The 15,177-nt window shown below is 53.3% G+C and overlaps 1 protein-coding gene across 1 annotated transcript in view; it reads right to left on the bottom strand.

Annotated features, from left to right (window-relative positions):
• The window catches only part of Anxa11 (annexin A11), a 47,150-nt gene continuing 31,973 nt past the window's right edge, over window positions 1–15,177 (bottom strand). Inside the window, exons 4-15 of the mRNA XM_013025683.1 lie at window positions 13,614–14,000; window positions 11,543–11,630; window positions 11,225–11,319; window positions 10,508–10,621; window positions 8,905–8,995; window positions 8,371–8,450; window positions 8,188–8,244; window positions 6,432–6,525; window positions 3,468–3,563; window positions 2,548–2,606; window positions 2,242–2,364; window positions 1–740 (exon numbers count right to left, since the gene is read on the bottom strand). Coding sequence (XP_012881137.1) covers window positions 681–740; window positions 2,242–2,364; window positions 2,548–2,606; window positions 3,468–3,563; window positions 6,432–6,525; window positions 8,188–8,244; window positions 8,371–8,450; window positions 8,905–8,995; window positions 10,508–10,621; window positions 11,225–11,319; window positions 11,543–11,630; window positions 13,614–14,000 — 1,344 coding nt within the window. The 3' untranslated portion in view covers window positions 1–680. The remainder of the gene's footprint in view (window positions 741–2,241; window positions 2,365–2,547; window positions 2,607–3,467; window positions 3,564–6,431; window positions 6,526–8,187; window positions 8,245–8,370; window positions 8,451–8,904; window positions 8,996–10,507; window positions 10,622–11,224; window positions 11,320–11,542; window positions 11,631–13,613; window positions 14,001–15,177) is intronic.

Here is a 15,177-nt window from a genome sequence, read left to right as displayed (position 1 = left end):
TATTTCCAGAACATTCCAGAGCTTGCTGGCTTTAATTTGGAAACAGCTTTTGGCTACAGACATTTAGGTTTAAGGCACATTGCAAACTAACAAGGAGAGAGTTGGCATTGGCAGGGGATTGGCTTTGTTCTGTGGTTTTGCATGGAAGATGGAACAAATGATGTCCTGGCTTTCCTTTCTTTTTAAAAAAGGATTGACTTGGCAAAAAACAACAACAACAACAAAAAAAAAAAACCTCATGATACATTCTTGCCAAATGCAACCACGACCCTTGAGGGTCTCCCTTTTATCCTGAGTGTGTGTAGGGGGGAACCTCCATTCTCACTAGAGATTTGTACAAACAGACAAGTCTGCATCTATCTGGAGATGAGTAGAAAATAGGTATCCAAAGAAAAATAAAAAATGGCACAACTAAAACGGCCACAAGCAGCAAGGGGAGGGGTGAGTACACTCAGGGGATGGAACAGCAGGATCTGTGGCTGGGGTGGGGGTGGAGAAGGCTTCCGAGTGCTGCAGATCCGCCCAGACCTGTCCACAGGGCAGGGAGAACAGGACCAAAGCTCTGCAGACCGAAGGTGTACCTCAGGGCTTGTGTGGATTGTGAAGAACTGACACTCTTTGGGTCTTTTCCCTGACACTACTGCTGCCAGCAGGGGGCAGAGGTGAGCCAGTGTCCTGGCTCAGTCGTTGCCGCCACAGATCTTCAGCAGAATCTTCCGGTAGTCCCCTGAAGTGTCTCCCTGGTCACGGAAATGAGAATATCATTTATGGGGAGGGAAGGGGGGACAGGGTCACTTCCCTTGAGGGTCTTCCTTTAGCCTGAGGAGATGAGGAAGCCCCCATTCTCACTGCCCCAAGTACCCTGACCCACCCCATTGGACATCACTGGGTCAGTGCTGCCCAGCCCAACCCAGGCTCCCGAAAACAAAACAAAACAAAAAGCAGTCGGGTGTTAGTGGCTCACACTTATAATCCTAACTACTCAGGAGGCTGGGGTCTGGGAATCATGGCTCAAAACCGGCCTGAACAGAAAAGTCTGTGAGGTTCTTATTTCCAACTAATCATTAAAATAGCTGGAAGTGGCACAACTGGCAGAGCATAAGCCTCAAGTGAAAGAGCCACGGGAGAGAGTGTGAGGCCTTGAGTTCAAGCCCCAATACTGGCATGAAGGAAAAAAAAAACCACTCATCCTGGTTAGCAAGGTGAAATAAATAGCCACAGCGAAATCTGAAACCAGCCTGCAGGCCATCCCCACAAGGGCTAACTGGTGCTGTTCTTGATCCAGTGCTTTTACCTTGCTCCAGATCGGGGGACTACCACAATGCATCACTATGTCTTGCCCTGGGACCCCATTCCCACAGCTCTCTGCTCTGATACCTGCAAGCCCCCTTGGAGTGCAGGCCAGCCTTAGCCAACCTCTAACCACATCCAGTGCCACGGAGCTTTCTGAGGGGCATGACGGGGTGGCTGGCACTTCGACACCCTGCCCAGAATGCCTCCCTGCATGTTACCCACAGCAGTGTCGCTGTCACAAAGAAAATGGGATTAGCTTCTTTTAGAAGAGCCCAACAACACCAGGTGACATTGCACTCCAAATGGGGACCTGGTTCTAGAGACCTCAGTGTAGAGGCTCAAGGCTGTGTCCTGGCTCGAACATACACTGACAAAGTCCGTGTCTACTAGAGCTGTTCATGGCTGCCTTGGCTAATGCACCACCCCTGGGGAGGAACTGGCATTACCTTCATGCTCTTAAAGAAACCTTCGATCACCTGGCTAGCGAGTAGAAAAGCCAGCACTGGACTCCCAGTGCTGAGATGTTCTGGGATGTCCTACTGTGTAGCCGCCACTGTCAAGCTACTCAGAGGAGGCATTTGCAGCGAGCCACACAGCTGGGCCTCGCAGAACCTCTCACACAAGTTCTGCCTGACAGACCACAGATGCATGGTGTGCCTGAGACTGAAGCTTAAGGCCTCGGTGCAGAGCAGCTCTGAGGGTTCTCTATGTCCTAAGTGGATCCTGCTGGGTAATTCCTGAGCAGTGGGGTTCCAGAGGCAGGGGCAGGGGTCAGCTGCCCTCAGGAGCTGACAGGCTGCCTGAGGGTGCCTGGGTGGTCAGCAAGTGCTGCAGAGAACAAGCCTGGGGACCATCGGCAACACGGCCACATGTGGCCTAGAGGACACGTGCATGGCTGTACTGGTAATGGACAGAAGAGGCAGCCCGGGCAGCCCCAGAGGTGCATACCGTGATGTCGTGGTACAGCGACTTGCCATACATCCGCTTATACTCTGCTCGGATGTCCAAGAGGTCGATCTCACTGCGGGACACCATGATGCGGATCAGAGTCCGGTCCTTCGTCCCTGCTCCCTAAAGAGCGCACCCAAGAGAGAGTATGAGCATCAGGCTTCACCCCCGCCACTTCCCCAGCCTTGGGTTCTCCCACATCCTGGCTGAGGCGGGGCTGCCATGCACTACAGCCAGTCTGGAAGCCCAGTCCTAGGGGGAGCTCAGACATCCTGACCTGAGCCCTCTGCTCCTGGAGTTACATACCCTCATAGCCTTGTTGAGCCTTTCAGCAAAGAAGGCTGGGGTGTTCTTCAGACATTTCACTAGGAGAGAAACATAGCGTCACCAGTCTGCAGGCTCGCGTCCAACCCATCATTCCACCCAGCATCTCCTTCTCCTCTTCCTCCTTCTGTTACCCAGTGGGCATGGCCTGAAACACACAGGGCTTCAACCCCAACTTGCCAAATCTCTTTCACCATGGTGAAAGGAGCAAGAAGCACAGGGCCCCAAGTGGAACGAGGCCCGGAGACGAGAGTGGCAAAGAGGAACCATGTTCTTACCCAGGAGGGTCATGGAGTGGCTGGGACTCCCATGGGGAAGGCAGGCTGAGGGCATTTAATGTCACTCCACAGCTTGTAAGTCACAACACAGGAGGGGTGGGATGCATAGGAAAAAAGAGGTATACTGTCTACTCTACCCAAAGTCCCTACAGAAAGGCACAAAGAAATGAGCAAATAGAGTCCCTCCAATTGGGCACAGAGAGAGATAGCAAAGGCAGTGTGTGAAAGATGCCCGGATCCCCACTGCAGAGGGGACAGGGCCATCTCAGGAGCCCAGCCGGCTTCCCAGCACCCTCCCTCCCCTCCCCCTGAGGAGCAGGGCTGTTTTGCTGTTGCAAGCAGAGATCTTTCCACGTGTTTCCATCGCAAACATGTGACAACTGCCCACAGGGATGTATTTTTAGAGGAAACTTGGCAGGATGTGAGTCACCTTTCTCTAGGAGAGCAGCTGGATGCTCTCCCACTAATGCCCACACTCCAGCACCCTTCCCTGATCTACCCTGCAAATATAAACAAGACCCCACCCTTCGGGACACAGAAGAGAATCCATGACTTAGGGCTCCTGTCCACCCTGGCTGCTTCACTGCTCCGACTCTCACCCTGCAGGGCCTGCCAGACACCTACCCACAGCCAGCATGCCCTGCTCCAGGTCCCCAGACATCTCCCGGCAGATGCTCTTTTCGATGTCCCGGCTTGTCATCCTCTGATACTCATTGAAAACTAGGGAGAAGGCAGAAGGGACATGTCATGGACCAAATCATCTGCCTCCCAAATTCCCATGCTGAACCGTGTACCTCAAAATGCAACTGGATTTGAGGTCAGCCCTTTCAAGAGGTGGCTCCTTGGAAACAAGGCTGTTAGTCTGGGAAGGAGGCCAATCTAATTGGTGTCCTAAAGGAGACAAGATCAGGCCAGGCGCTGGCCAGGCTTACTCCTGTACTCTTTGCTACTCAGGAGGCTAAGATATGGGGATCACGGATCTGAGCCAGCCCAGGCAGGAAAGTCTGAGACTCTTAACTATAACTTCAATGAAATACCAAAAAGCTGGAAGCAGAGCTATGGCTCAAATGGTAGAGCAAAAAAGCTAAGAGATAGCATGCCCAGATCCTGAGATTAAGCCCCATTATTGGTACTCAATAAAGAAGGGGCTCCCTGGGGACCCCTGTGTAACCTACAAGCTGCTGAGCCACGGCCAGCTGGCCCTGGGCAGGAGGGCGCACTGGCTATAATGCTCTCCTTCCCCAGCCTAGGCCACAGTGTCCATCACCTGTCCTGAAGCTGGGGTCATGTGAGTGTCAAAGCCATGATTTCCATTGTGTCTCTCAATTATTGTATTCCCATGTGCAGTGGGACCCCAGCAGGTTTCATTACAAAGGTGAAACGTGTTCACTTGCCCTCTACTATAGTCAGTGGGATTAAAAGTGGGCCCTGGGGCCTGAGTTCAACCCCACACTCAGCCCTGTTCACAGCTGTGTGAACCAACTCCCTCCCATCACCCCAGGCCCACTCCTTACAGAGACGAGAAGAACACATGCTCGTGCCCGGGTCAGAGGCCTTGGGGTGCGAGCGGCGCGGTGTAGGGGGTCCGCCACAACACCCCACACACCCCTCTAAGCAGCTCCATGCTCAGCTCTCTGCCCCCCAGGGCCTTTCTGACAGCTGGCCTCCCATGTGCCCTTCCTGTGCACCCACCCCACCCACCAGTGCTTCTGGGATGCCAGGAATGGCCCAGGGCCCTGTCCTCACAATGCTGGTCTCTCTCCAGTCCCCACCCGAGGGGACCACTCACCACCCCCATACTTCCATCCATCTCTAGCTGAGACCAAGTACATGGCCCAACCACTTTCCTGGCTTCTCCATGCCAATGGATTTCCACCAACCACATGCACTGGAGGCCCACTCCATCCCTCCCCTCACTCAGCCAAAAGAAACCCTGTATCTTCCCCAGGCCCCTTCTGTCCAGCTCATCAGCCGGCTCCTTCCCACCAACCTGCCACTACCCCAGACCAGGCCACTGTGTCTCCCATGAGTCACTTGCAACCTCTAATTGGTCCCCTGCTCTGTCCCTTCACCCTGTGTTCAGAACTGCGTGGGCCCCGGTCACCCTAGGAAGCTGTGTGAAGCCCGACAAAACAAGCAAGTCTCCCCCACTCAGAGCCCTCCAACAGCTCCCCTCCCGTTCTAACTCAGGGAGACCTTCCACCTCCATGCACTGTGGGCAGGGCCCTCTCCACCTGTGACCATACTCCCTGCTCTTCTCACTCTATCTGCCTCAGCCACACTGGAAGGACTTCCCTTTCAATGTCTGGGGTATACTTGGAGCCCCCGCCCACCCACAGAGCCTCTGTACCTGAGCCTCCTTCAGGTTGTTTGGTGAAATGTTTTTACATCACTGAGGACTGCTCCCAGTCCCTCCCATTGCTCCCTGTCCTGCCCCGGTTTCCAGCTCTATTACTATTTTCTACAGGCCTTGCCACCTGATACAGACTTTATCCAGTATTACCTTATTGTCTCCTGAACAAAAGCCCACAAGAACAGAGACTTCAGGGCTCTGATTTCAACCCCAACTGCACTGGTTAAAGGATGGCTCAGGGTCAGAGCTTCTTATATGTGAATGAGTAAATAAATATTACCTAGTAATAGCAATAGGATTGTTTGTTATGCCACATTCTCCCAACTCTTAACCTTCACAATCCAGCCAACAAAGATCCAGTTGCCTTTTGTTGAACTAAAGATAATTTTTTTTTTTGGGTCCGGTCGTGAGGCCTGAACTCTGGATCTGGGCGCTGTCCCTCAGCTCTCCAGTTCAAGGCTAGTGCTCTACCACTTGGGTCACAGCGCCACTTCCGGCTTTTTTTCTTTTTGCTTATGTGGTGCTGAGGAATCGAACCCAGGGCCTCAGGCATGAAAGGCAAGCACTCTACCACTGAGCCAACTTCCCAGCTCCCTAAAGGTAATTTTTATATTTACATGTGTGTATATATATATATATGTATTTAGATCTATCTATCTATCTATCTATCTATCTATCTATCTATCTATCTATCTATCTATCTATCTATCTATCTATCTATCTATCATCTATCTGGGTGCTGGTGGGTCATGTCTGTAATCCTAACTACTCAAGAAGCTGAGATCTGAGGATCATGGTTCAAAGTCAGCCAGATAGGAAAATCCAGAACATTTATCAACAATTAACCTCTAAAAAGGCAGAAGTAGACTGTGGCTCAAGTGGTACAGCTAGCCTTGAGCACAAAAGTTCAGGGCAGTGCCTAGGTTTTGAGTTCAAGCCCCAGGAATGGCACTGACACACACACACACACACACACACACACACACACACACGTGTGTGGACATACATTACACAAGCATGTACACACATGACCCATCCATTGGCAGTCCACTCCCTCACAGCTTCCTGTGCTCTACAACAGGAGCTGGCTGAACTAGGAAAGCTTTGGACGTCATCTTCTAATTCACCACTAGGGGCTCCCTGGGGAAGCGAGAACCCCACACATGGAAAGCTAGTCTCTCCACTGTTCACCTGCCTTCACCTAATTGGCCCCAGGAGGCCCAGGGTGGTCTTACCTGCCACCAGGTGGGTCCGACTCCGGGAGCACAGAATTGCATTGAACTTGGACTCATCTGTTCCCAGGCGGTTCTCCCCAGCGGCGTACAGCTCCTGGGCAGGGAAGAGGATGCACAGGCCCAGGTCATCTAAAAACTCTGAACAGGGTCATGCCCTGCAGGCCCAGATAGACAGGAAATGAGACGGGCCCCTGGCAGTGGGAGCAAGGCTTTGCCATGTCCTGCTGTGCTCCACAGCAAAACCATACACCCCCATCTTCTTCCTGAGCAGAATGGGTGATTCCCACACTGGGGGCTAAGACCAGGACTGCCAGGAGTCCAGGGCCTTCACCTGACCAAGGAGGCGAAACTGCAGAGATGGGAGGAGAGGCCTAGGCTAGGCTCAAACCTCATCTTGGCAGCACGTTGCATCAGGACTAAAATGCAGATTCAACTTATTTTGGCAATAATGGGACTTGAACTCAGGGCCACATGCTTGCTAGGCAGGCATTCTACCACTAAGCCATGCCTCCAGCCCCCCAAAGAGGCCATCTGGATGGAAATTAGTCTATTGCCAAATGAGGGAACAGGACAGTGGGAGAGCTGAGTGGGCTGCAGCCAGCCCCTCAGTGATAAACACCATGACACAGGAGCTCAGCTCCAACTGCCACAAATCCACCTCCCATGAGAAACTCATGCCTGACTTTCAGCAAACATTTCCTAATCTATGTTTTTGTCTTGGTGTTAGTCCTGGGGCTTGAACTCAGGGCCTGGGTGCTGTCCCTGAACTTGTTTGCTCAAGACTAGTGTTCTACCACTTGAGCCACAGCTCCATCCCATTCTATCTATCTATCTATCTATCTATCTATCTATCTATCTATCTATCTATCTATCTATCTATCTATCTATCTATCTATCTATCTATCTATCTATCTATATTGAGTTTAGTCAAGATAAGAGTCTCATAGACTTTCCCGCCCAGGCTGGCTTCAAACCACTATCCTCTGATCTCAGCCCCTTAAGTAGCTATGATTACACATTTGAGTCATCAGAGCCCAACTGACATAATTATAAGGCTGCAGAATTTGCAGGTAACTTTGCACTGTTAATCTTTATATGGGTTAGGTCAAAAGTATTTGTTCCCAGAAGGCCTCTAAAGTGCTTTGAAGGTCTGAGGCAGCAGCACTTGGCTCATTTACTGATAGCCAAGAGCAGACAGGCAGGCTCAGAGACCGTACTGGCCCAGGTGAAGCCGAGCAGTAAGGAGCAGAGGAAAAGCCTTCAACAGAGGGCTGGAGGCCTAGTGAGTGCCACCTCAGCAGGAAGGAGGAAGCCTGGCCAGGGCCCCGGGGGCTGAACTCGGTAGTGGGCAATGTGTGCATTCTCTCCAGGAGAGCTCAGGTGCTTGCATGTGTCCCCCTTTGTCTGCCACTCATTTGGGACAACTCCGGTGGTTCCTAGACCTACAAGATCAAATAGCTAACAGGCAAGTGCCAACCCTGCCGCTTTGCAAGCAATGGCATTTGCACCTCAACACAGAAAAGCACCAGGTCGTCCAGTGGAGTCCCACACCATAGGCAGGATCTGTGGACTGCAGTGATATTGCTAATCTTGTATGTCCCCTACCCCGGGTTGTACAGTGGACAAATGGCGGAGCATGGCTCAAACTCGCAGCACCTGGCCAGCCCATGTCCATCCCGGAGGCCTTCCCCGCCAAGCAAGAAAGCAGGGCAGCCCTGGCTGCGGAGGGGCCGGCCAGGGCACCCCTCATACTCACCTGCACATCTCTCTGGACAAGTGACATGTCCACGTTTGTGCTTTCATCCCGGTTTCCCTGAAAAGAAGCAGGTTGTCAGGTGGAGCCCACTTCCGGGGTGGAGAACTCCTCCCTCCCCACTTCTTTCCCCTCTCTTCACTGCTTCCCCCTCTCTGACTTCCTGTCCTGTCCTGGGAAAGGTACCTGGGAGAGAGAGATGAGGAGCCGCTGGAAGTGGCCTGATGTGTCACTTCGAATGGCCTCCTCCAGGGTCTTTTTGAACTCTGGAAGGGAGACACAAGGAAAGTTCACTCTGAAGCCTGCAGCCAGAGCTGCCCCTGCTGGCCGACCATGGGCAACGGCAGAACAAAGGCCCGAGGGATCCTGGCTTGAAGAGACTGGTGGTCTACACGGCCCTTCAAGGTCATACAGCCCAAGATCTCCAGGCTGACCTGGCCTCTGGTCAGGCATGGCCCAGACCCCAAAGTTCTCCCCAGCCCTGCCCTGCCGCACAGTCATCTGCTCTGTGTACAAACAGCAGGCAGGGCCACACCTTGGGTCAAAGCCCAGTGTGTGGGGAGTGGCAGGAAATGGGGTGATGAGGAGGCCAGGGAAGAGTCAGAGGCCCTGAGAGAGGGTGCGGCCAAAGCCCGGATGTGCAGAGGCCAGGGAAGGGCATGAGGGGAGGACAGGAGGGAAGGGCATGAGGGGAGGCCAGGAGGGGAAGGCACGACAGACCTGCTTTGTAGGCTCTGCTGAGTTCCCGGATGTGCTCATTGTTGCGGGAAGCAAGGATCTCGATCAGGCAGGCTTCGTCGGTGCCAGCCCCCTGTGACAGAGAACATACAGACCTTACAGTGGTGACCGCGCCCCATAGGTGCCCAGCAAGCAGGGCAGGGGTCACACAGCAACAGAGACTCCGGACGCAGAGCCAAGCCCACCATGAGGCTCCAGCGAAGCTTTGATCCCCAGCCCCAGGCACACACCAGATGCTGCCAGTGTGGCCTGGAGGTGTCACCCCACCAACAAGAAAACGTCAGAGAGGTGCAGTCGAGGACATAGGAAAGCGCTAGAGTCCTGAATGGAGTGTGGTGTCTAAAGACACATAGGAAAAGATGGACACAAAAGGGACAAAAGGCATGACCATGCCAGGGACAGCACAAAGACAGATTAGGGTCAGCAGCCTGGATTATGTCAGGATGAATCTTGGCTCTTCAACTTGCTGGACTGTATGACCTTGGGCATGTTACTTAACCTCTCTGGGCTTTGGGTTCCTTGGGAATAAAGTGAGACTGGCATGTGTGCCTATACCCTGGGAGTCATGAACACTGAATGAGCTAAAACGTGCAGGACACTGAGGGGGCCAGTCAGGAAGACAACATGTCAGCTGTTTCTATAGCTGACTACCATTACCCACTTACCCACTTGCTGCCATCTTACCTGGTGCCCTGGTACATGCTGAGAGAGTAGCCACTGGGCTCAGAGATACACACTGGCCCACAACAGCTGGGCCCACACCTGTGCTATTCCTGCTCTCCTGCACTCCCACTTCATGAAGCTACTGGAGGTAGGCAATGGGCAGAGGCCTGGGGGCCATTCCCCATACAGGCCCTCAGAGCTCCCAGGAATAAAGCAGTCAGCTGCGTATCAGTGAGTCCCCTCTCCCTTCCAGGATGCATACACTGAATTCCCTGCCACTCCCTGTAGAAACGGGAGAGAAAGCTGGGTTCTCTCACAGCTCTGAGCTTGAAGCTCCTTTGGAGTGCCTATGTGAGGCATGTGAAAGTCCTCTGTGCAGACTCCTGACCCCCACCCACTGGGCACACAGAACCGCAGGACTAAAAACCAGCCGCTACCCAGCCCAAGGTCAAGGCCAACCAGAGCAGGGACAGTGAGCCCACACCAAGCCCCTGGACACTGCCCCATCGGACTTCTGTAGCTGGATCTGACAGACAGATGGAGGGGGACAGACATGCTACCGTGGCAAACACAAGACAGGCACAGACAAGTAGATGTCCCAAAGAAATGGAGAAAAAAATTTGCCTTCCCAGTGCCTCCTTCTGCACACCAGTCTCACTTTATCCCCCCAAGTCTCTCTCTTCAAGTTCAGCTCTTCAGGACTCAGAGACCCTGATGCTCCTTGATGACAAATGGCGCCTTATTTGCCATCAGAAGATGTCTGTGGATTCCAATCCAGGAGGGCTCAGGAGTGACACTGAGCAGCAGCAAGCAAATGTGCTAGAATACACATGCACACACACACACACACACACACACACACACACACACACACACACACACACACACACACACACACACACACACACACACACACACCTACCTTGATGGCTTCCTTTATTTCATACACATCAAACAGGATGGGGGTCTTCATCAGAGCCAGGATTGTCTTCTCAAAGTTTCCTGAAAGTTCTGACTTCAGATCTTTGATCAAATCCTAGTGAGTCAAGCAACACTATTTTGAGACTCCACAGAAGGTGACTAAAGACAACAGCGGTGCACATGTGCAGGAGCCCCAACAGTGGTGGAGAGGCCTAACTTAAGGCCTTGCCCCCGACCTGTCATTTCAGAGCCTGCCAGGGTGGCTCAGCAGCCTGAAGCTGGAAAACAGCTAGATTGGAACACTAATCTACCCAGCTGTTAATCCAGTTTTTATCTAAGACTCAGAAAACTTGAAGTTCAAAACACAACCTATATAGGCCTCTTCCTAAAAAGCTCTCAGGTAGCTAAACACAAACTCTTACGAGAGCTCTTATACAGCTGTCATGAGGAGGCAGGGATGGAAACTGAGGCCAGTGGGTGTGGGGAGAAATGGAATGCCTCTAGTCTCAGTGAGCTGTGCTCGAGTCAGGGCTACAGAACCCAGGGTCCAGAAATCTCTCCAAGTCCCTGTACACCATAGATGCTGGGCTGCTCCCAGAGGGCACCCTCTACCTCTAACGGTGCGAGCTGGTAGGCAGAGGTCCAGGCCCACTGGGGCCCAAGGAAAAGCTGGATGAGTGGTCTGTGCTTGCCCCCCCAGTCCCTACCTGCCCCTCACCTTGCCATAGGCTGTCTTGAAGGACAGGAGGATCTGCTGACGCTGCTTGTTGGAACGGCTGCCCAGGCAGTCGATGATGGCTTGCTCATCAGTCCCTGAGGAAAGCAGGCCGTAGCCAGGCAAGGGTCATGGAGCCACTCCACAGCTGTGGGCTTTCCTGGCCTGGGGCAGTTAGCCTCTAGTTCTCTTGGGCACCCAACCATACCGCCCCATCCACCACCTCTCTCACCACCATGGAAGCCACCTGAGTCCCCCATCACCATAGAAGTGGCCGGGAGATGGGCAGGGTGGGGTTTGAGTCATCCCAGGGGGACTCACCAAAGCCCTTCATGGCCTTCCGCAGGACCTCAGCATCTCGCATCGGGTCAAAGCCAGAAGCATCTGTGATGGTGCCTCGGTTTCCAAACTGCTCATAAGAGTTTTAAATCAGACTACCTGTATACCATCTCCTTCAGATAGGAGACTACTCCACCACCAGCCCTCAAAACAGCTCTTTCTCTTGCGTTAGGGAACCTGAAGGAGCCCTAAATCAACTCCAGTACAGCTGACTGTCCACCGTACATGGCACTATCTGAGCTGGTGTTTCAGCAGAGAGGCTTTCGGCCTGGCTCCTACGGCTGAGTGCTCCTGTGTCTCAGAGCTTCTTCAGATGATTCCTGGTATAACTATCTACCCCATGAGCAGTCCTCCAGACTGCTAGGCCTGAGGAAGGGCAGGTTCCCAGCCTTCTGATTCTTCACACAAGTCAGAGCAGTCCTGACAGGAGGTCCTGGCTAATTCAACCTCCCCACCTCCCCACGCAGAATATAGGCACCCACTCTTTCTCTGTCAGTTGCAGGGCTTGAACTCAAGGCCTGGGCACTGTCCCTGGGCTTTCTTGCTCAAGGGTAGCACCATACCACTTTGCACAACAGCTCCACTTCCAATTTTCTGGTGGGTTAATTGAAGATAAAAGAGTTTCATGGCCTTTCCTGCCTGTGCTGGCTTTGATCCATGACTCACAGATCTCAGCCTCCTGAATGGCTAGGATTACAGGCGTGAGCCATTTCACTGGCCCCCAGCCTAGGAATCCACTCTTTCTTTCTTCCTCTCTTCCTCCCCCCTCTCTTTTTCTTTCTTTTGCCAGCCCTGGGGACTTGAACTCAGGGCCTGGATACTGGCTCTGAGCTTCTTTTGCTCAAGGCTAGCACTCTTACCACTTGAAAAACTTCCACTTGAACGACTTCCAGGTTTTTCTGTTTATGTGGTACTGAGAAATCAAGCCCAGGACCCCATGCATGGTAGGCAAGCACTCTGCCACTGAGCCACCTTCCCAGCCCATAGGCACCCACTCTTGACAGCAGGCAAGGCCTCCTGACTACTTGGACCAGCAGGCTGGTCCTGACCTTGGGCTAAGCTGTTGACCCTGACAGCTACACTTGTCAGCAAATTTGCACTTTCCAGACTGTTATGATTTGGATCCTAAATGCCTTCCAAAGGCACAGGTGCTGAAGGCTTGAGCCCCAGCCTGTGGCACTGCTGGAAGTGGTGGAACTGTTGGAGGCAGAGCCTAGTGAAAGTAAGTTAGGTCATTGGGGGAGCGTGGCCTTGAACCAGATACTGGAAAGTGTGGCCCTGAACCGGATATTGGGCCTCCCCACATCTTCCTCTCTCTGCTAGATATCAGCCGTGAGATGAGCAGGTCCCTTATACTCTGCCCGCCATTGTGCTGCCACAGGCACAAAGCAACCATGGTCTGCAAACACGAGCCCAAAGAAATGGTTCCTCCTTTAAGGCGTTTTCTCAGATATCCACATACAGGCTAACCTGCTGCCTGGTGGCCAGTGCCCACCAGTGCTAACACAGTAAGGGAGGGAGGCAGGGAGAGAGGGGGTAAGCAGAGGAGGGAGTGGGGGCAGGGAGCCAAGGGGACCCTCTGTCTAAAAATAGTTCCCTAGCACATACCACTAGTCCTGTGCTTGGCTGGGTAACCATGACAATGAATTCTAGGCTCTGAAAATATGAACTACTTCTCCTTAATGAGCCAAGATCAACACTGGAGGAACTGCCAACAACTTTCCCCACCCAAGGGGATCTTAAGAATCCTCCACAAGCACACTGAGCTGGGGGCGGGGTGTCAGGGGGGCAGAATTCTGCTGGACACGAGGCCTGAGACCCAGACAGTTCTTCCTAAACACATGGTCCAGGCAGTGTATCAGTGCACCCAGCAGGGTGTTCCCACCCAACCTGTAGTTGGGCACCTACCCAACCTGGAGAAGAAGCAGGGCAGCTCCCCAGGCCTGGGGGACAGAAGGAGTCCCTGAGAAAAGGATGCTCTTTGATAAAACAGAAAGTGGTGGCTGAAGTGCTGAGCTTTCCCTTGCCCCCCACCTCCCCAGCCTTTACTCACCGGAGCTGGGGGCACGGCAGGGGTGACGCTCCCGGATCCTGAGTACCCCGGGTAGCTTGGCACTGGTTGCTGCCCTGGGGGTGGCATTGGCGACTGTCCAGGGTAGGTCATTGGCGGCTGCCCGGGGTAGGGCCCTGGGGGCTGCTGTCCAGGAGGCGGCATGGGCTGGCCTGGCACGGGGCCACCGGGGTACGGTGGGTATGAGGGCATGCCAGGGGGTGGGTTTCCTCCAGGGGGTGGGTACATGCCATATGGAGGAACGGGCTGCTGGGCAGGAGGGGGCTGCGCAAAGCCCCCAGGGGGCACTGGTGGGTAACCACCCCCAGGTGCCCCAGGGTACATGTTTGGCACATTGGCTCCTCCAAACATCCCGGACATGTTGGCTGCCTGGAAGTACACAAAACAAAGCCTAAGGCTTTGGGCCCTGCAGGGGCCAGCGGATACCATTCTTCCTCCCTGGTGAGAACCCTACAGCAGGCTTCCAGAAGCTTCATTCCAGATCAAAACCACCCACCAGGGCTGTGGCCACCAAAGGCTGCTGCATGCCCCACTGTGTGCTTAGCCTTCTTCCTCCATAGCTGACCTACTCCTCACAGTGTGTCCACCCCAATGACAGCTATGGATAGTCAGAGGTTCAGAGATAGGGACACCTGCTCAGTGCCACCCCACCAGTGACAATTCAGTGACAGCTAATTTGGATCCTCCCTGGGCCCAAACCAGAGACCCTCCAGTAGGGACACAGCCATCCCTCTCCACAGGAAAGGAAAGGGCTCATAGCTCCAGAAAGCTCAGGGCAGACCTACAATAGCATCATACAACTCTATTAGTGGCCATCTCAGCAGCAAATGCTCTAGTGGACTAGAAATCTGAATCCTCAGGAGGCCTCTTATGGCCTTGTGAGACCTGGGCCCACCATTTTCCTCTCTCCTCTTCAGTCATGTGAGCCTCCTCACTGTCCCTCCACACCTCAGGGCAGGGGAATTCAGGGTATTGAACTGCACACGTGCACACATGCACGCACGCACACACACACACACACACACACACACACACACACACACACACACACAAAACATGGCTCAGGGTCTTATCTCAGCCCTCCTGACCCCTATCTCCAAAATCCTTGCCCCAGCCAGGTGCTGGTGGCTCACGCCTATAATCCTAGCTACTCAGGAGGCTGAGATCTGAGAAGCATGGGTTCAAAGCCAGCCTGGGCAGAAAAATCTGAGAGGCTCTTATTTCCTATTAACCACCAAAAAGCCAGAAGAGGAGATGTGGTTCAAATGGTTGAGTGTTAGCCTTGAATAAAAAAGCTAAGGGACAGCGCTTAGGCCCTAAGTTCAAGCCCCAGGGCCCTGTCCCTCAAAACCCTTATCCATGTCTCCCTGCATCATTCCTCCCTACCCCCTGCCCTTCTCTTCCCCCTGCCTTCTTGTTCCCACAGCATCCACACACAGTGCCAAGACCCAGGCGATGTATGTTTTTATCTGTGTGTTTTTCCCACAATAACTGCACAAGGGCCAAGAGTTTTACTTGTCCTCTTCACCTATCCCCAGCGTTATAA

Source organism: Dipodomys ordii, unplaced genomic scaffold, assembly GCF_000151885.1.
Source record: "Dipodomys ordii isolate 6190 unplaced genomic scaffold, Dord_2.0 Scaffold86, whole genome shotgun sequence".
Classification (NCBI taxonomy): Eukaryota; Metazoa; Chordata; class Mammalia; order Rodentia; family Heteromyidae; genus Dipodomys; species Dipodomys ordii.
The sequence above is the reverse complement of the archived record's forward strand: the minus strand, read 5'-3'. Positions and strand labels throughout refer to the sequence as shown.